The 23048-nt window shown below is 33.5% G+C and overlaps 1 protein-coding gene across 1 annotated transcript in view; it reads right to left on the bottom strand.

Annotated features, from left to right (window-relative positions):
* The window catches only part of RSBN1L (round spermatid basic protein 1 like), a 97052-nt gene that overhangs the window by 33002 nt on the left and 41002 nt on the right, over positions 1-23048 (bottom strand). Inside the window, exons 2-3 of the mRNA XM_044678175.1 lie at positions 18827-18943; positions 9106-9749 (exon numbers count right to left, since the gene is read on the bottom strand). Coding sequence (XP_044534110.1) covers positions 9106-9749; positions 18827-18943 — 761 coding nt within the window. The remainder of the gene's footprint in view (positions 1-9105; positions 9750-18826; positions 18944-23048) is intronic.

The raw sequence follows: 23048 nt of genomic DNA, 5'->3' as shown, positions 1-23048 counted from the left end.
TGTAAATGAAAAGATTAGTGAAAGCAGATTGCTTTGAATAACTGGAGAAAAAAATGTGAAGCAAGGCACTATTATAGCAAAATGTGTGATAGGAAGATGAGAGATAGAGAGATAGTCACCACAAAAAGTATTTTTGATTTTCTTTGTTACAAAGAAAAATTTAACTTGGGTTTAGGAAGTGTCCTGAAATTACTCTAACATAAACACAAAAGCATCAATGAATTTTTTATTCCCCAAATGGAGGCCCTGAAACTATTGCACTTCAAAAGTTAATCAAATATTGAGCTCTTAATATCAAGCTTGGATGGATTTCCAGATCAAATTCTATAATGTTTTATTAAAGAAAGCGACAATATGACATGATAGATAAGAGTGCTAGACTTGGTAGTCAGAGAGATCTGGTTTCAAATCTTGTATTTTGATATTTACTAGCTGAGGGATCCTGGACAAAACACTTAATATCTGTGTGTCTCAGGCAATTCCCTAAGACCTATAAAAAACTGGTTCTAATCAACATTGGTGGAGGGAATTCTGGCACTAGGAATCTCTCCTACCTACTTATATGATCTTCCCCCCCCAACATAAACAAATTCTTAAGAGTATGTATGTAGGAAATAAAGGAATGGATCACAGGATTTTTGAAAGTCAAGTGTTACCCAGTCTATGTACCTCAAAGGAAATGTAATATACATACAAACATATAAATATGAATACACCCACACACATTTTAGATGTACACACACAAACTGTGTCAAAGAAAACTTGTATGAACTAATGCAAATTGTAGACAGAAGAACCAAGAGATCAATTTATACTATAACATTAACGCTATAAAAAAGAACAATTTTGAAAGACTACAGATTTCAGATCAAGGAAATGGGAATGAATTAACTATTCATTCAATCAAAAATTCCAGAAGATCAATGATGGCTCTTCATCACCTCCTGACAGAGAAGTTAATGACGAGAGGTAATGAACTAATACAAAGAATGGTGCCAATATAGGAACTTGTATGCCTTAATTACGCTTATATGTTATTGGGTTTTGTTTCAAATTTTAATTTGCAGGTGGGAGGAAAAAGAAGTTTGCTAATTGGAAATATAAAATTTAATTAAAAACAACAAAAATGGAGTGACTAAAAAGGGATTACTAAAAGCTAGAACTGCTTCATTAGGAACAAGTCATATCAGATAAACTGCTTTTTCCTTTAAAAATAATGTACACATGTGTATCACTGATGTCTTAACCACAGCATTTTGATACCACACCTCCCCCCAAATTGAATCCCCTCCCTCCCAACAAAGAAAAATTACTGAACAAAAATATTTGATACAGTGACTAAGTCTATGAATACAATAGTTTATACTAGTAGTGTCCTCTCATTATGTGGGAAAGAGAAGATACACTGCATTGTTCGCTCTCTGGAACCTTTATTAGTTCTTCTCTATCTAACTCAGATGCAAGGTGGCACAGTGGACAGACCTGGAGTCAGGAAGACTCATCTAAATAAATTCAAATACAGCCTCAGATCCTTACTATCTGACCCTGGTCAAATCACTTAACTCCACTGGCCTCAATTTCTTCATCTGTAAAATGAACAGGAGAAGAAAATGGCAAACCAAATCTGGTATCTTTGCCAAGAAAATCCCAGGTAGAGTCATGAAGAATCAGGCAGGACTGAAAAAGAACTGAACATCTCAGAAGTCAACTTCCTTTCTGTGATCTTTTCACTTACATTCTTCTAGTCACTATAGGTATAGTTTTCTGTTCTGCTTATTTCACTCTGCATCAAATTGTGCAAAACTTAAGTTTCTCTCAATTCCACATGTGGTTACTACAATAAGACTACCCTTTATTATACTCAATAATCTTCTAATATTCTCGGATGCTTGGAAATAGCAATGCTTTTTGTTTAGTAAGAATGAAATTTATAATTTCTACCTTTATTAATGTACTCTATTCCTCACTATCCTAACTTCTAGCTTCTATAGAAGTAGGTTCATTACCTTAATTGTTCAGCTTTTCTCTTAACTTTTCCCTGCTTTTTCTCTTTTAAAGTACAGTCCTCAAAAAGGAATTGTGGTATAATGCATAGAGCCAGCCACAAAGCCAGGACATGCCCTTTAATTCATTCATTGCTATTAATCTCCCTGGGCAAGTCACTCAACTTGAGATATTAAGTTATAGGAAAATCTTAGAAACAAGGTAATAAACCTACTTCTATAAAAGCTAGAAGTAGGATAGTCAGGAATAGAGTGTATTAATAAAGGTAGAAATTATGAATTTCATTCTTACTATGTTGGAGTGGATAGAGCCCAGGACTTGAAGTGAGGAAGACTGTCATTTAATCTCTCTGATTCTCATTTTCCTGATATGGAAAATGTGGATGATAGTAGCACTTGTCTTATAAGATTGTTGTGAGGATCAAAATGAAAGATCTGTTTTGGAAGAGGAAGCTTCTTCTGGGAATTACTAATGATTTGTTCTATCACATACCATTGTTTCACCACTTCATACCTCATTGTGCATATCTATAAAATATTAAAAATCACAGAAAATTCAACTTTTACCACATGTTAAAATTGTGAAGACTCATCTGGCTTTGATTCCTCTGTGTTACTTTAGCTGGTACTTCCAAAGTCAACATTTTTATGTTTAAGTTCACTTGATTTTAAATAACAGATCTCTCTAAAAGATTTCTTCAAAAATTCTCACCAATGATGCCAAAGAGAAAGTAGGGAATTAAAGACAAAATACTAGATGTAAAAATCAAAGGATCTCAACTCTAAATGTGGCATTCTTTATTTACCTGGATGACTTTAGACAAGTCATTTCACCTCTCTCTGAGTTTTAGTCTTCCTCTATAAAAAGGAGAAGAGACAGAAAAATTTGGCTGAGTTATTTCTAAGGTCCCTTTAGCTATTATTTATTCACTTAAAATTACTCAAAAGGAAACTTAGAAGCTAGTGGAAATCAGAAATGTGATTTTCCAGCAATTACTACAAAACTCTTATTTTTGATCCTCATTATGGTTTGGGAATAAGCCCAGATCCTCAAAAAGTATATCAACAGACACCAGAGTAGGAAGAGCTTAAGAGAACAGGTCTAACACTATGTCTACTGTCTAAGGACAAATCTACCTACATAGAAAGTTTCATCACCAGAAGTTTGGGCCCTCACTCTAAATGAGGCCCATGAAACAGACAAAAAAGAACAGTGGCCTAGATCCTCTGCAGCTCTCCCCACTTGGAAAAGTGAATAAGAAAGGATCAAAGGATTCTAAGAATCCCATAGTTCTTAAACCATTTAAAAATTGATTTAAATATTGGTACCCTAATCATATTTTTTGCTCAATGACTACATTATTATTAGAAGAGTTATATATCCTTATTAACATTCTTACTATAAATGAAAACATCAGAAAAAGTAGGCATAGCTTATCATAAGGTCAATCCAAAAGTTTTCCTGAGAAGGAGAAATAAAAAAGATAAATTATTTGTAGATAAATTACTAAATAATTTTTATTTATAAATATAGATAAGTAAGTAATAGAGTGGTATAGTAGAAATGTGGTAAGAGATGTTTGGTTAACCTCTCTAGGCCTCAGTTTCCTCACCTATCAAAAGGAGTTAATACTATTCATAATACCTATGATTGTTGTAAGAAAAGCATTTTATAAAATTTAAGGTGTTAAATGTGTGTTGCCTTCCTTCCTCATCATGTGGTTCAAGGCAATAAGAAATATTTCCTGGGAGTGGCTATTTTATCTTGTCACAATAATCATAAGTAAATAAACCAATGTAAAGATAATTAAAAGTAGTTTTAAAAAGAGAATTATATACCAGTATTTATTGCAGAAGAGGAATGGAATTTCTAAGAAATTTAAAGTCACCATGTACTTAAAAAGAGAAGACAGGAAAAATTATATTGGAATTAAAAGTTCGGTACCAAGAAATGAAAGAGGCCAAAGGTTTGCAGACTAAGATGCACCTCTGAATAGCACCAAAATTATATAAAGATGCTTTTAAAAAATCATATCACAACAAAAAGTAAGGCATAATTTCTGACAAATAGCAATTTATTATTGTGATAAGGGATCAAATGGAACTGAGAAATATAGTACTAATCATCTCTTTTCTTTTGCATAATGACTAACAGAGGTGGCAATGACTAAACAAGCTGAACAAATTCTCATTTTGTAAACTGAAATTGAAGATGATTAAAGATTATACCTAGAAAATATTAAGCTTAGGGTTAATGAAACTGTATAAAAACTCACACCTGTCTTTTCTCAAATAGACTTTTGTCAAAATGTTTTCAGTTTAGAATCTGATAATCTATGCTCTTTTGCCAGTCTTATTTTTAAAAATACATATATATATTTAAAACCACCTATTATTTTACAAATTTCAGGGATATCTTTCTAGACACTCCCAAAACATTTATGTTTAAATTCAGAATGCATTTTAATGCATACTCATATTCAGATTGACCAAGAAATGTAACACAAAAGTTCAAAGGTAGAAAGATTTAAAAAATTCAAATGGAACACATCCTTAGGTGTGAGAGAAAGACACTCAGATCTCAGATATAATTACAAAGTTACATGGCACAAAACCCTAAGCAAAGTATTTGCAGGGATAAACCAGGCTTTACTATACTTTTATCCAAGTATAAACATCTGATATTCTGCAAATTCAAATTATTCCCTGTTCCACACTCTTTGATAAAAACATAATGACATTATTATTCTCTAACTGGTATTCAAATTTGAGCTTTCTTTGACTCAAGGCAAGAGTGTGAGGAGGTAACTTTTATTTAAAGGGTCTTTTCTAAGCAGCTGAGATGAGAGAAGAGAAAAGGCAAGCGCTCTTTGTGATAAAGCAAATGGCAAAACAGTACAGCATCAAGAGATCAAAATGCCGGAGGAATTAAAATGTTGTATTTTATTAACTATTCTCTTTTAAGGCATAGCTAAGGTAAGGGAGTAACCCTTGAAGAGGAGGTACAGGGTGTAGGTATGTATGTATGTATGTGTGTGTGTGTGTGTGTGTGCATGTGTATGTACACATATAAGTTACACCTCCTTCTAATCTGAGATAAAACAAAGGCTGAGACTATCAGAAATTTTCTTTTTTTATCTCCAGGTATTAGCACACTTTAAAATTTTATATTACCTATTTCAGGAAACATGAAATGTCAAAGAAATAAACTAAAACTGGCACCTGAAAAAATAACATTAATTTATCATCAATAGTTTTAAAAATCCATTTTCTGAATTTCTCTCCAAATACAAAAATATACTCAAAAGTAAGATAGGTTAAAGAGATAACCAGACAAATTTTTTTCAGGAAGGGATGGTTATAGATTTGTGGCAGATCTAATAGGGACAGCAACCAATTTATCTTTTGGTAAGTGGTTCTGCATGAGTTGTCCTCCCTCCACTACCCCACAAAAAAACTAATTGGGATCAGGAGAAAGGGGCATTGAACTTTTAAATGTTTGAGGCATGAAAGGAATTTGAAAGGTAATTTCTACTTCATAATCCCCAGCATTGGATCCCTTTATATTATGTGATTATCATTCAACTATTTGAATATGAAGTAAAGACTATTGCATCATATACATGAGAAAATTCATGGATTACTTTATCCACAGGAATATGAAAATAGCTTCTATGAAAAACTTTTTCTAACTGATTCACTATACAGTAGTACCTTGACACAAGAGTTTAATTAGTTCCAAGGCCAACCTCGTAACTCAATTTGCTCCTGTGTCAAATCAATTTTCCCCATTTAAATTAATGGAAATGCAATTAATGTGTTCTAGCCCCCCAAAAGCACACGTTTTTATAGGCTTTTAAATATGAAAATGTACTTTATAAATAACAAATAAATAAATATATAGATAATAAGAAAAAATGTAAAGAAATAAACTTGCTTACAAAATGCTTTTTACCTTCAAAGTCAGGCGAAGATGCTGGCGGAATGGGCTATCACTTAACATAACTTACTCTCTACACACATAAAGCTATATAAATGCAAAATTGACTTTACACATTACTTATGATATGTAACTTTACTGCTAAACTTAATTGCTATTTTTTTACTTTACTTATCATTTTCTTCATTGAATTTTGGCCTCAACATTTCCTTAATCTCACTTGTACTGATTACCTCATCCACCTCCGGCTCCTCCTCACTAATTTCCTGCAAAACCTCCTTATGCTGCTGCTGTAACTCCTTCAATTCCTCCATCATCAGGACCCATGGTTAAAAGTTAAGAAATTTGCCCAAAAAAGTGATAATAAAGATAAAAATAAAGAATTCAACACAGATGCTTGCATGGCCAGATAAACACTGAATTAAACAAGACAGCTTTGTGTAACTTGTGAAACTGAACGTTGAGCAGGAGTGGAGGGTAGCAGCTCGTGATTCAAATATCCGCTCCTGATTTGAAGCAAAAATCTGGATCCTGACTGCTCATATCTCAAATTGCTCGTGACTTAAGGTGCTCGTTTATCAAGACACCATTGTATACTATTATTTTTGCTTCTATATACCCAAGATAAAAAAAAAAATCTCAGCAGCTGGTATCCATTTTCTACTATTCAACTACTGTGCACTAAAACAAATTATGCAACTGAGTTCACTACAAATTCATATTATCTACTTTCTCCCTTTCCCCTCTACCTCTTTCCTTCCCCTTAACCCCATTCCAAAATGCCCCTTTCTTCTCTCAGGGTCACACCTTATTATTTCAGCATCAGACACAATTTCCTTTTTTACCAGGAACTCCAAAGGCCATCCATTTCACTCTCCTTTTATCCTTTAATATTTAATACCCTTTACATTTTCTGTTGTATCTACCAAAGAAATCACTCCTAAGTTCTATTTCTTCAGGGGATTTGTCCTTTTTTTTTTCCCTTTTCATTTTCTCTCTATTCACTGTCTCCTTAGTACCAAGCTTTCTTATCCTCAAAAATATTTTAATTGATGAGACCACCCCATGCTATGCTATATAAAAACTATGCTTTTATACTTACCTCTCTTCCCTTTCACTGCCAAGCTCCTACTAAGAATCACTATACTTGATGCCTCTGCTCTCTCACCATTTAGTTATTTATTTCCCCTTGAGATATAGTTTCTGATTTCAGTACTCCATTATAACTGCTCTTTCAAAAAATTTTGGCCAATAATGCCTAAATTAATAAATCTGGGGGGCTTTTCTAAGAACTTCTCCTCCTTGATTTATTGATTCACTTTAACAAGATCAATCACTCTTCCTAAAAACATACTCCTTTTACTTGGCTTCTGTAACACCAGTTCTTCTATTGTTCGGTTTATTGCTTCACATACTCCTTTTAGGTTATCATCTATCAAGTTTCTGTCATCTTCTCTTCTTTCTTTACATACCTCCCCCTTAGTGATCTCAAACTCTCTCATGGGTCTAATTGTATGAAGATAACTTCCAAACCCATCTATCCAGTCTCAATTTCTATGATGAACTCTCAATTGTTTTCTGGCTAACCATCTCAATCTAGATGACTCATTAAATTCCAAAGTCAACATATCCCAAAAAAATTACATCTTCCCACCCAAACCACTGCCCCGCCCCCAAATCTCTATTCCTGTAGAAGCCATGACCATCCTTCTAGTTACCCAGGTTTGTTACCCCAGAGCCAACTAACTCTTCCCTTTTTCTCATCCCCCAAATCAACTGCCATATTTTCTTAATTTAATTTCTACATCTCTCACATCATATTTTTCATTCATATGCCCATAATCCTAGTTTTCCTCTTACCTGGACTCCTGTAATAGACTCCTAATTGGTTTCCTTACTTCTAATCTACACTTTCCACATTTATCCTCCATACAGCTGCCTAAATAATCAAATATCACAAGAATGACCATGTCACTTCCTATTAAAAAATCTTCTCCAAGAGAAGGCTTGCCTTCTTGTTTCTAGAAGAAACTCTTTAAAACTTCTACCTCCTTTCCAACTCCTATATTTCAGCCAAATAGTTCCCTAAGTTTTCCAATTCATCTTCCACCTCACTCTCAAGAAGAAATTTTTCCTGTCTCATTCTTCTAATCTTCAATCTTTGGGGTTTTTTTTTTGACTCAATTCAAATGTTTCCACCTCCATCCTCAAAAGCTTATATTCAATCTCCCAAATCCTTCCTTAAATTTCCTTGATTTATAGATTAAAATCCTTCAACAGAGTGTAAATTCCTTTTTCACAAGGTCCGTTTCATTTTTGTTTCCTGATCACTCAACATAATACCATGCATTTGGTTAGCAATTTATAAATATTGTAAATTCATCTAAAATAGCTCTTTAAAAAAAAAACAAAAAACAACACACCTCAGTACAATGATGTGAAAATTAGTTGCAATAATTTAGATTTATAGAAAGAACCCTGAATTGTTAGCAAGAAGACCAAGGTTCTAGTATTGGTTCTATTTATGTAACTCATGTGGTGTCCTCTGAGGTCAACAGATGTAACCCCCTCTAAGTCTCAGTTTTCTCATCTGCAAAATAGAGACAATGCAGTGGATCTACATGTTTCCTTTCGAGTCTATTACATAATGATTCTAATTCAAATATCGATACACAAGTATATATGTAGTTAAGATAGCTATAATAGATTTTAAAAGGCTAAAACAATTTTATGTAGAGGGTAGTAGATGAAAAATTGAGTTTTAGGCAAATAAGAAAAAATAAATACTGTGGCCTGGGAAAATGCATTAGTAAATTCAAATTGTTTTTTTAAAGTACACGCTCAATGACTATTATTTATGTTGCCCCTAAGTTCTTTCTTTAGTGGCCACAGATGCAGCCTGCAAAAGATTTATTTGACTTTATGAAGGTTTTGTTAATTATCTTTAAGGAAAAATTCTGAAATAATGCCTAAAAACTATAATTTTAAAAACACTTTGTGCTATCTATCTAGGCTTAGAAAATAGTTTACTCCTAACATTCTTCTAAACTCTTCATTCTTACCTTACATTTTATAACTATAGAGAAAACAGTTAATAACTCAAAAAGGAACAAAAATCTTTATGAAATACCAGTTAGTTATTAAAAAAAAAAAACCTCTTACCTGAGCATGAAAATTGGACATAGTCGTTGTCTCTATATCTTTCTTTCCTAATATCTCCATTTTCACTGGTGAATTGGGGAAATTAAATGAAAAGTAGTCTAAAAAGTCAGGTAAATATGTAGCTGCCCCATGAACAATACCCATTACATAGTAAGCTGCAGAGTTTTCATTTTCACTAAAAACCAGACCCACAAACTCTTCTGCAAACCTCTCCATCTCCACAGGAGACAAGTGGGAGAGTTCATTACTGTAGGCATGGATAACTGATGCACCTCCATTAGGCTGGTGCTCAATATGAATGAGCTGTTTGAACTCCAAAGTGTCCAACCTTTTCATTTTATTTTGAACTCTCGGTTCCTTTAATGAGACAAATGGAAACTCACTGTTCTCTGGTATCTTAGACTCAAAGTCCTTCTTGGTATCCAAATTCTTTCCAATATAATTCTCAAGATGATCATCTATGATGCCTTTGGCTTCTCGATCTTCAACATCAGAAAGCAATCCTGAGCAGATGGTCTGAATAGATTTGCTATACATTTTTGGACGCTTCCTTTTTTCACTCTCTTTGTGTTTCTTTTTCTTTTTCTTCTTTACCTTTTTAATTTGTAAATCTTCTGCATTTGTTTTTGGTTTGTCCTTCCCACCTGTTGGGAAAAATTTGTTTTGAAACTCCTTATTTTAACTGCTAAAATCCCACACCTTAGGTAAAGCATTTTAATTTTTTAAAAAGGCAGGTTTATTTTGATTGTACTTTGTATTGGGGATTAATTTTCACAGCATTTATAACTTAATAAACGGAGTGTCTGAAAAGTCTTAGTGCTTTTTTAAGCCCACTAACACTAACCCTGAGTGCACTAATACTTTTGAGACACCTTGTATGTATAAAAAGTTTAAATATCACACCTTAGGTCAAAAATATGAAAAAACACTAATAATATAAAATCAAAAGAAAAAATATATAAATATAAAAGATAACTTTTAAAAATAATATCAACACCAATGCTGTGTAGAAAAACATCCATTATTGAAAGTTGGAAAACCGCCTTTAGACTCAAACTTGTGCCCCACCCCAATCCCACCAACTGCAATTAGGAATGACAGAACATGAAAATGAGGAAACTTGAGGCTTAACAATTAAGTGACTTTCCAATAAATCTGTTTAGCCTACAATTCATGATTTCTTCCTACACTGTTTAGTCCATGCTCTCTCCATACCTGGACTACTACAAAAATCTCTGAAACTAGTAATCTTGACACCCCCCCTCATTCCTATCTATCTTGCGCAGAGAGCTGCCAGAAAAATTTTCTTGATGTAGATTATGTCATTCTCCTCATCAAAAAATGAATTGATTCTCCTTGCCTACCAAATAATGAATAAACTCCTAAACTGGCAATCAAGAGTTCCTATTATTCAGGCTCAAAATGTCTTGCTTTAACTCTACTACCTCCCTAAACTGAGCCTATGGTCTTAAGTAACTGGCAATATTCAGCATTACCTGAAGAAATGTTAAATCTTTTCTCTCTCTAGTGAGGCCCTTACTTCTACCTAGGATGCTCTTCCCTCCTTTATCTCTACCCTTCAAGATTCCACCCAGCATTTAAGTCCCAGCTCAAACTAGAATTCCTCCATAAAAGCTTTCCTGACCCGAAAAATAATTTCCCCTTCTTCCAAAAATCCATCCCATTTAAATACTACCTATGCCAATCAAATGAAACTTATTGCAGTTTTATTCTACAAATTTTACAAGCTTCTTAATGTCAGTGACCATGTCTCTGTATTCCTACACTGTTGAGTACAGTATCTGTAATAGACACATAAAGATTTACTGAGTAAAAAAACCTACACAATCACAAATAGAATTTTTTCCCTTATCCTTTTTTCTCACATTTAACTGAAGTTCTCCAACATAAATGTATATCTTTAACTCAGGAACACACGCAAAAAAATCTTCAATCGCCACAATTTTTAGAGGTAGAATAAACAGGTAAAATTATTTTTCTGTTCTTTATCTTTTACTTTCTAGTCTTATGTAAAATTTATTTTACTGGAGTGGTAGAGAAAAGAGAAACAAAACAAACTAGTAGAACTATTTAGCTATATTCTTAAGTCAATCAAGGATAAACAAAAAGTTTTATTTAATAAATTACTAAAGAACATGTTGCCCCCTCCTCCCTAAAAAAGTGATGCTAGAAGAGGCAATGAAGAAAAAGCTTTCCCTAACTATTCTTAGACAATTCTTAACATTTCTTAGACTATAAATTCCCTGTTGTCTCACTTTACACAATAACAAAGGAAATGTAATGTAGACCTAGATCTATAAAAATACATATAGGCACTTAAATAATGGTTTTCAAAATGATCATGACAAGTCACTTTAAGCATAAAAATGTCTGAAATCTGGTGAATACTTCAAGATCAACATGGATAAAGAAAACCAACAAATAATTGTGAATTTTTTTAAAGTTATAACAAAATAAAGAAAAATAAGCACACGCCTAAGAATATAATGATAAATTCCACCCTCACAAAAAAAAAAAGTCAAGAAAATTTGAAAGTAGTGATAGAATGAGTGAAATATTTTTAAAATTGCTCAGGGCAAATCATGAAACCTAAACTTCATTATAAGTTTGGTTTAAAATTTAGATAACATATAAAAACCTTGAGAATTCAAATCTTCAGATGAATATATAATGTCTTATCAATGTGAAATTCAGATATCAAAACTATCAAGCACACTCTAATTCACCAATTTTTTAGGATACTGCAATAATCTTAATTATGTATTCTTAAATGCAAACTCACAAACCCTATAACACTGAAAAAAAAAACACAAAAAAACAAGCAAACTTATAATTTTTTTACCAAAAAATGCTTAAATATCTTAAAGAGGTATATCCCTCCCAACCCATTTTATGCTAAGGATTATAACAAAGGCACACAGGTAAAATGCAATTTCTGCCTTCAAATTACCCTTTAAGGGATAATTTCCACTTTAAAATCATAGATGTTTTCTTCTACAGTTTTACATGAACTCTCTTTTATTCATTTACTTTCTCATGAAATATGCATGGAACTATATGTATGTAAAAATGGGAAAAGGTACAAGTAAAAATAAATTACCTCCACAAAGATGAATTTATTGCAAAGTTCTTTAAATTACCCCACCTTAAAATTAAACTGCATAATAATTTTCAGTCAATTCATTTCATTCTTTTCCCTTTTTTTTTCAAACCCTTACCTTCCATCTTAGAATTAATATTGTGTATTGGTTCTAAGGCAGAAGAGCAGTAAGGGCTAGGCAATGGGGATTAAGTGACTTGTCCAGGGTCACACAGCTAGAAAGTGCCTGAGGCCACATTTGAATCTAGGACCTCACTTCTCTAGGCCTGGCTCTCAATTCACTAAGCCACCCAAGCTGCCCTCTCAATAGTCATTTCTAAAAGCTTCATCATGTACATTAAACAGAAATCTTTCCAAATATATTATTCTGAAAACCAAAAGTTCTCCACTGTAAATCCAGAGTCAATCATATCTAGAATTCCTTTCCCTTTAAGTCCTAACAGATACCAGTCTCTATAACATATTAGAAAGATTAGGACTATGTAAGTAACTGAGGACTCAGGAAAGGTAAAAGTTCAAAAGCACATCTATGATTCTTGTTTAGGAGAGTCGCACAGATACTTGGACAAAATATGAACAATTATCTTAGATGAATTTCTCAAAATCACTGGTATGTCTTTTGGATTGACAACTGAAAGAGGAAGGTTATCCAGGAAAAGAGAGATCTAATTTCATATCTGATCCTAAAATTATTAAGTAAATCAGGTTTGATTTAGTCATTATCAATCAAATTATTTTTTTTTTAGCTCTTTCATACTATTGGGATGTAGAATAGATATCTCAAACTCAACACATCTAAAATAAAATTCATTTTTCTCCCCAAACCTTCCCTTTTTTCCAGACTATTTTTTTGCAAAGGTACCACCAACTTTCCAGTCCCACAGGCTTACAAACTTGATGTCATCCTTGATTCCTCATTCACAGCCAACTCAATATACAATCTGACCCTTCTGTCAACTTAAAAGGCCTTAGATTTACACTCTTGCAAGTAGCCTGCTAGTTAGTCTCCCTGTGTTTGTCTTTCCCCATTCTAGTCCATCTCTCAGCTAAAGCACACATTGACCAAGTTAACTTCCAAGTCTGCCCAATAAATTTCAGTGGCTACTTATTACCTCCAGGATTGAATAAAACATCATCTTTTTGCCTTTTAAAGCCTTTCACAACCTGACCTCTTCCTCTATTTCCAGGATTCTTACACTTTACTCTCATTTCCATGAATCAGCCTCACTAACCTTTTTTGCTATTCCTCACACAGGATACTCCATTTCTAGATTTTCACTGGATGCTCTCCATTCCTTGAATAGTCTCCCTCATCATCACTACCTGCTGACTTCTCCCGCATCTTTCAAGACTTAGTTCAAATACAAACAAAACCAATGCAACCAAAATCAGAAGGGAAGCAACAAACTGGGAAAAGATTTTAACAAAATTCTCTGACAAAGGTCTAATTTCTCAAATATACAAAGAATTAAGTCAAATTTATAAGAAATAAAATAATTCCCCAATTGATAAATGGGCAAGGGATATGAATAGGCAGTTTTCAGATGAAGAAATCAAAACTATCAATAATCATATGAAAAAGTGTTCTAAATCTCTCCTAATTAGAGAAATGCAAATCAAAACAACTCTAAGGTACTATCTTATAACTAGCAGAGTGGCAAATATGACAATAAAAGAAAACAATAAATGTTGGAGGGGATGTTGCAAAATTGGGACACTAATACACTGCTGATGGAGTTGTGAATTGATTCAACCATTCTGGGAGGTCATTTGGAATTATGTCCAAAGGGCTTTAAAAGAATGCATGTCTTTTGATCCAGCAATACTACTCCTAGGTTTGTATCCCAGAGATTTTTTCAAAAATGGAAAAGGTTTTGTTTGTACAAAAAATATTTGTAGCTGCACTTTTTGTGGTGGTAAAATAAATGGAAAATGAGATGAGAGGGTATCCCTTGATTGGGGAATGACTGAAAAAAATTTTGATGGTGATAGAATACTGTTGTGCTATAAGGAATGATGAACTGCTTAATTTCTATAAGAAATGGAAAGTTCTACATGAACCGATATGGAGTGAAATAAGCAGAACCAGGAGAACATTGTACACAGAAACTGAAACACTGTAAGAAGATCATATGTGATTGACTTTGCTACTAAAAGCAATGCAATGATCCAGGACACTCTTGAAGGACTTATAAGAAACCTATCCACATCTAGAGAAAGAATTGTGGGAGCAGAAAACCAGAAGAAAACAAGATTCATCACTTGTTTATATGGGTATATGATTTGGGGTTTTGGTTTTAAAAGATTGCTCTATTACAAAAATGAATAATATGGAAATTGGATTTGGGTGATAATATATGTATAACTCAGTGAAATTGCTTATCAGCTCTGGGAAGGGGGAGGGAAGAGGGGAGGAAGACAATAAGAATCATGTAACCAGGGGAAAAAATTAAAAATAAAAAAGATAGTTCAAATGCTCCCTTCTATGAAAGACCCTTATCAATAATCCCAGGTGCTAATGCCTTCCCTCCAATATTACTTTCCATTGATAATATAACATTTCTTTTTTTACGTTTTTTGGAATGTTGTCTCCCTTATTAGAATGTACGCTCCTTAGGGGCAGGGGAGTCACATTTTTGCCTTTCTTTCCCCAGAGTTTGGCACAATGCTCAATTACTCAGTATAAGGGCTTAATATATGCTTGTTGGCTCATTGACAATACTTCAAAATTTACATGGGTCTTTATGGTTTGTGAGCTAGTATAATAATAATAGTATAATTTCCAGATGAGGAGTTTGAAGCTCTGAGAGGTTAAATGATCTCAATATGAATAGGATCTGAGTATTTGAGGTCTCATGATTTCAAGAGTCTCAATCTGTCTACTATGCTATCCCTGCCTCCCATAAACCATATTATTGACTTTTTGCCAGAGAGGAAAGAAAATTGGGGAGGCGGGGGAGTTGAGAGAGGGAGGGGAAGAAGGAGAGAGAAAGGGTAAGAGAGACAGAGAATAAAATATATATCATGTACTTATTATAAATTTATTTCTACTGTATTAATCTTTTGTTACTATAAATTAGTTACATAGGATTTTACATGGTTTCTAGAAAAAAAAGAATTTGTGTAGGACAGGATCAGCAATCATTTTAGTCTTAATAAGTCAGCACTCAGGTGGCATTCTTTATTCCTTTTTATTCTTTATTCTATTTATAAATATATTTATAAACAAATATATTTTTATTATTTATATTTATTTATTATTTATATTTATATTTTATTCTTTATTCTATTAATAAAAGTGGATATATCAGTAAAGGGGAAAAGGAAGAGGAAGAAATCACTATGATAAAGGGGAAAAGAAAGGGAAAAATACACAAGGTTTTAAAAAGTAACTGCCCTAGGTATTACTTAACATACAGACAATAAGACTTATCCCCAACTGCAATATCTCTGACTGCAAATTAACTTCAGAAATATTAATTTACTATTTCTTGCTTTGAAAATAAATACGGACAATTTTTTCTGCAGCTAAAGAATGATAATTTCATTTATTTCATAAGCATCTTTCCATTGGGAAGGATGGGAGAATTATTAAAAATAAAACATAATGGTTATTTTTAATAGTTGCTATAACTGGCATTAGACATACCACAAATTCATTCTTAACATGGATAACAAACTACTACAGAACACAAATATTAGAAACAAGTTATTATTCCTAATGATTTTACAATCTTCATTATGTTTCAATAGCAGCCCTTCACTGAAAGCTAACAACTTTCTTCTTTTCTTCCTGGCTAAGAAGTCCACATCTGAAGAAAATTTAACTATCAACATTTAAGTCTCGAATCTATTTCAGGTTTTTTAAAAAAATTAATTACCTCATTTCAAACATCATCTTCTGAACATTATCTTACTACTGTTTCCAATTTAACAATCAAGGATATGCATAGTATAACTGCCAAAGTAGTTTCCCTAACGTGTAAGTCTGACCAACTCACTCCCTACTCAATAAATTCCAACAGTTCCCAATTACTTGCAGAATCAAATATAAACTCCTTTATTTAGCATTTAAAAACATTAACAGTCTGGCCCCTTTCTTGCCAGTCTTTTTTACATTTTACTTTCCTTTATATAGTCTATGACCCTGTCAGTGGTTCACTTGCTATTCCTCACATGTTATGTATGATCTCCCAGTGAATGACATGCCTTTTCAATAGCTCACTCCCAGGACTGGAATATATTCCCTTCCTCATTCTACCTCTGATAATCACTAGTTTCCTTCAACACTCAGCTCAAACACTACCTCCTGCAGAAAACCTTTCCTGATCCCCTTCAACTGTTAATGTCTTTCCCCTCTAAGGCCATACAGCAATTTAAGTTTATGCTGTCTCTCTGAGTAAAATGTAATGATGAAACACGCTACCAATCTCCAGATAGAGACCAACCCAGAGTGCAGACTTAAATATAATTTTTGTTGGGGATGGCCAATGGAGGAATTTGTTTTGCTTGATTATATGTGATGGAAACAGGTTTTCATTTTCTTATTTTCTCAATGCGGGGGGTGTATGGGGAAAGGAAGTGGATGCCCTACAGAGATGGGGGAAGGGCAGGAGGAAAAAATTAACTTAAAAATTAAATTTCAAATAAGAACTAGTCTCAAATCCAGCTTTTAGACTCTAATCGTGGCCCTGGTAAGTCATTTAACCTCTTTTGACCTCAATTCCTCAACAAGAAAATGAAGGAGTTGGACTAAACAACTTCTAAGGTCCTTTCTAACTCTAAAATCTATATTCTTGAGATCTTAGAGACATTTTTGCATTTCTTTATATCACCAGCACTTAGCACAATGTCTTGTATATAATGAGCAATTAATAAATGCTTTGCTAACTGAACTGACTTCACAAAATTTATACTGCCATGAGTTTATGTGGGTGAATTAGAGAATAATTATTTAAGCCAGTAGGCTAAAAATAATCATTTAAAGTGATATAAACTCTATCATTAGCTGATGTCAGATCAGATTTGACATAGTTAAAAGTACACAAAGAAAGTCTAAAACATTACTGGCAAAGCAAGTTCCCAAGATATCCAAAAAGGAACCATGATGAAAAATGCTATCTGCAGCCAAACAAGGAATTGTTAGAGTCTGATTGCAGATCAAAGCATGTCATCTTCCACTTTATTTCCTTCATGAGTTTTTTTATTGGATATGTGTCTTTTGTCATGGCATGAGCAATACAGAAATATGGACAAACCTATATCAGATTATTTGCCACTCCAGGGAGATAGGAAAGGGAGAAAATTTAAATCCTAAAATGTCAGAAAACAATGGTCAAAATTTGTTTCAACATATAACTGAAAAATTAATTTGTTTTTTAAAAGTGTACCAGAGCTCCTACTTTAGGTTATAATCTATTTAGACAAAACACACAGGCAAAGAAGAGCTAACAAAAGAATCAGCCAAAGTTACTCCTGACTTCTGTAACTTTTAGACTAAATCTTAGATAAGAGGTTATGGAGAGGAGAAAATAGAGGGCTTGCACAAAATATGGAGAAGATCATATGGATATATGAGAAAAAGGAAAATGTAAGTGAGAAAATCTGTTTCTTTATGTTTTAAACAGTCTAAACTGACCCATTACTTCTGTTTGAATGTATGTATATAGAAATTTGCTCTGTTCCTCCTTTAAATGCTTATCCAAAATTGTAAGTAATTTTTATTTAGCCAGACATAAAAATTCAACATGTTTTCAACTAATATAAAAGCTTATGAATTTCTCAGATTTTTATTATTACAGCAACAGATTTTGCCAAAACAGTAGCTAGTATCCCAGAAAAAAATTTTTAATTTCTTTTTATAAATATTACCCTCCAAAATAAAATTTAATCACAACTTGAAAACTGATCAATATAAGAGACCTCAAGAATTAGTATTCCTGAATGTGACAAGAATAAAACAAGAAAGAGGCAACTTGATGGCATGGTAAATAAAGCACCAAATCAAGAGTCAAGAGGTCCTGTGTTCAAATATGATCTCAGACACTTCCTAGTAAGTTTAAAAAGGGAGGGAGGTTGGGAAGTAGGGAGGTAGGAAAGGAGGAAGGGAGGAAGAGAAGAAGGGAGGAAGGAGAAAATTTTATCTCCTGAATTTGCCTGACATGGACATTTCTAACAGGAAACTAAAGAGGGTATGCTATTTTATAAAATGTCATTCTGCTTGTCACAAAAGGAATTCTACTATTCTCATGTGTTGTCTTCTACCATGTAAAATATCAAAACTCTCAAAATCTGAAATATAGTTTTTAAAAGTGGTAACATTTCTCCTCTTAGAAAACTGAAACTCCTTCTGAAGTGAGTTATTTATACATTAGTCTTCTTTAATTGTTCTCCTAAATGACATTTCAAAACATTAGAAATGATAAAAAGTTGTAATATAGAGTATTAATTCCATCAATAGTACATCAAAATCATACATTTCTGACCATTTTGTTAAATCATTATTAAAATTAACCTCCAAGAAAAACATACATTTATTATTTATACAACTAAAATTAAGCAATAATATACATCACATAAAATTATCCTCTGAGGACTTACCTTTCGGTAATAATTTGACTTCTCCGTTCTCTTTCTTTATTTCATTTATTACTTTATGCTTCTTTTTTTCTTTTTGCTTCTCTTTGTCTCTCTCTTTAATTTTTTCTTTGATTTTATCTGTGGAAAAAACAAAAACTGTTCATGTTAAAAAGTTACAGAAAACAAATACTTCAAGAATATGCCAAGTTTATCTTTCTAAATAAGACATAAGCAAAGAAAACAAAATAAAAATTTATCAGAACTCCAACCAAAAAGGGTTAGAGAAAAAAATGCACATCTTGACTACTGATTTCACCAATTTGTTTGGTTCTAAAACTATTAAATGATGAGTTCTATGGAAGATTTTTATTTTTGCATATTTATTTGGTTGTCTACTGAAGATTTTATAACTGTTGGCTTTAAAGTGATATATGCTTTGATGTCACTTGTGAAATTTTGGGGGTTTTTAAAGGTACAAACAGAGATTCCTTATATATTGCAGTGAACATTACTTTTCTGAATTAATATCTCTGGGTCATAATTATAAACAATTATACTACAAGTCCTTTACTTGCATTGGCCTAACGTATCCCTAAAGGTTTCTTTTCTGATAAACTAGTTAATTATTTCTGAGTCGGTAGTAAAGCACATAAAAATCCCAATTACATACTTTATTAGACAATAAAAGAAGTAAGTACGGCTGATTCAAAGAAGGTACATTTTTCCAGAAAAATACAATTGTGTTTCTGCCCCCTTTGCTCCTGAATATAGTCAGTCTATTTAAACGTCTTTGGAAACACAATCATTGACAGCATATGAGAAGCAGAATTTTTACTGGATAATTCTTTAAGCACAAAGCAATATAATGCAAGGCCTATAGAGGAATAGAATTAAATCAGCTTCTAGGGAAGTGAAGGAGCACAGCAACAGTGATGTGAACTGTGAAGGCATTTTCACTTACAAAAATGAGCAAGAAATGCCTCACCCATATCTTCTCAGTACATTCCGTTCATTGGCTACTGCACTACTACACTGTGTTAGGACACAGCTAGAATCCTAGGGAATGACATATGACAAATCTAGGCTTTCAGGCTACTTGGAAGCTGCATAGCTGATCAGTGCCTTCTAAGGAAACTTCAGTCCTTTGAAAGTTATTGGGGTAAGAAACTGGTAATATGGTTATGAGATTCAATGTAAACAAATATCTATTAAAGTCACGTGGAATAGTGGACTGATAGCCCTATTGCCATGTCTATTCTTCACATGATTAATGTGAGAAAAACATTCTCTAGGCAAGTCACTTTACTTCTCTCAGCCTCAGTTTCCTCAACAGTAAAATGGGAATAATACCTATCTTAAAGAGTTGTACTGAAACCTCCCTAAATGTGTTATCTCCCCCATTAAAATGTGAGCTCCTTGAAAACAAGGACTGTCTTATTTTTCTATTTAATCCTAGCACTTCACACATAAGGGCTTAATAAATGCTTTCAATCATTCAAATGAGATAAAGTTATGTAAAAAACTTTACAAACCTTAAATTATTAGTGGAACGTTGTATGTATTACTGTTATTATTTCTTTCAAGGCACTAGATTAGGCAAAAGGGATTCAAAGATGGATACTACAGACTTTGCTCTCAAGGAGGTCATCATCTAATTATAAGGGGATGGGAGTTTACATATACAAATATCACTGATATCTTGGAGAATGGCAGAGGAAAAAGTCCAGGCAAAATTTTAGGTATGAAGGAGCCAAAAAAAGTTTCATTTAAGAGTTAACAACTAAGTAGGATCTTGAACCTGATGGAACGTGAACTCCTTGAAAGCATATATTGTTTTTGTCTCTTTGTAACCCTAGCACTTAGCACAATGACTGGTACAAAGTAAGCGATTAAAAAATGTGTACCAACTATATAATTCAGAAAATGACATCACATCAGCATAGAGAAATTATGGTATAAATAGCACCTACTCCTTTTTAATATCTCTTAGGTGTGACATAATGTATAGAGCAATGGACTTGGAAGTCAACAAGATCCAAGTTCAAACATGACTTCAGACACTTACTAATTGTGTGATCAAGCCAAGTCACTTAATCTGTCTATCTCAGTTTCCTTAATTATAAATTGGGGATAAAGACAGCACCTACATCCCAAGGCTGTTATGAAAATCAAATAAGATAATTAATTCTTAGTACAGTGGCTGATACTCTATCAATGCTGTTATTTGATGAAAATAGAGCATGGCAAACAATAGGTATAGAGAAAGAGAGGAAGAATTGGAGAATCAGAACAGAGGCTTATATAGTAGTCTGGAACCAGTCAGTAATATAACATTTCATTATAATCTGAGGATTTCACTGTATAACAAAGTAATGTAACTGGTACTCATTGATATACTTACATTATCAATCAAATATTAAACTATATTGTTCATAATGTTTATTATGGCAGGGAAATGTGTAACAAATTTCAGAAATAATCCCAAACATTTTTAATTCTATTACCTAAAAACTTACTTAACCATAATATCTCAATTTAAATATTCTTTTCAGCTCTAAAAGTTCCACATTCTATCCCTCAACACTAAGAGATAATTATGGTTTTATCCTATTCTGTCCTTATACCCACCAAAATACCAACCCAGGGTTATTACTCCCATCACCTATCTCTTCCACTCCTACTCAAAGGTTTGATGAAGAGAGCTGGAAAAAGTGTCAACAACTGGGCTGATTATGCCCATTACAGTTTTATATTATCTGGTCTCTACTGGGTCCTCACTGAAGTAAGACAAGACTTTCTCTCCTTGTTAATTGATTTTGTATCAATTCTCACAAAAACAGTTCTAAACCTTCTCTTCTCAAATCTTCCAGATCATACCCTTTTCCCCATTTTGAAAACTTTTACTTGACTGAAAAAAAAAATCTAGGAATTTGATGGCAAACTTATGACACGCATGTCAGCCAATGACACAGATCAGAGAGGTATGAGGCCGCATGCCGAGGATAAAACATTTGCTGTGTATAAATGGAAATTTTGAACCTTGGTCTTCATCCCCCACAAGTCCTTAGTTTTCCCCAAATTCCCTTTACTCTCTCCTGAGCCTCCACATTTGCATGGTTGCCTTATTGTTTTATAGTTGACTGTAACTCCTCCCTCTTTCTCTTTGGTTCCTGGGAGTGAGCTGCTTAGTACCTTTTAGTTAGTCTCTTTTGTTAGTTTATTATTAATAAAATATTTAAAAATATAATATTTAGTATTTTGCATTTTAATTTTAATCTTCACAGCTGTAATGTAGACACTCTGTGCACTATAGATGACAATTCTACCTATGTTAATTTACCTATTTTGGTTTATTATATTACAATTATACATTTTTGTTATTTAAACTATAAATATTGCGAAATTACAGTTTTTTTCTAAGTGACCCACCACCCAAGTTATGCTTGGTTTTTTGGACACACCAAGCTCAAAAGGTTGCCTATCACTGCCCTACTCCAATCTCTGATGAAGAGATAGTCCTCATCAAAGTCAACTGCTTTACAAGTATAATGATCCCATCCCCAACAAGTCTCCAATGGGAAATTGACCCCATTATCATCCCTCTCTTTCTCATCCCTCAGACAATCTACTGGCTCCTTCCTTGCTGCATACAAATATAAGGAAGTGCTTTCCATTCTGACATAATCCTTCACTAGACCCTAAACCAGTGTTGGCAAATCTTTTAGAGGGGTGCCTGTGGAGAAGGGGAGGGAAGCAGCCCAACCCACATCCACATCCCTCTGGTTTTCTAGTAGGGAACTGTGCGGGGGTGACAACAGGCATGCCCACAGACAGGGCTCTGAGTACCTGTTCTTACATGCTTGCCAGAGGCTTCCCAGGACCCTAAGCTATTGTCCAGTGTGTCTCCTCTCTTTTTCTATTAAACTCCTAAATATTCATTCCACTTCTTCTCCTTTCACTATAATGGGAGCTGGGGTGAGGGTGGAAGGGTATGGAGAGGGAGAGGAAGCTGTCAGAAAAATTGGGAGGCAGGAGGAGACCAGGTTACCAAGGACTCAGAATGCCAGAGATTAAACAATAGCACCATACTATAGTATAATTTGAGGTCTGCAAGTGCTGTTCTTTCTTTATTTCTACTTTGTTCCAAAAAAAAAAAAAAAAGAGAGAGAGAGAGAGAGAGAGAGAGAGAGAGAGAGAGAGAGAGAGAGAGATAATGCTCAGCTATAGTACCGTTCTGATGATT

Source organism: Gracilinanus agilis, chromosome 5, assembly GCF_016433145.1.
Source record: "Gracilinanus agilis isolate LMUSP501 chromosome 5, AgileGrace, whole genome shotgun sequence".
Lineage (NCBI taxonomy): Eukaryota > Metazoa > Chordata > Mammalia > Didelphimorphia > Didelphidae > Gracilinanus > Gracilinanus agilis.
The sequence above is the reverse complement of the archived record's forward strand: the minus strand, read 5'-3'. Positions and strand labels throughout refer to the sequence as shown.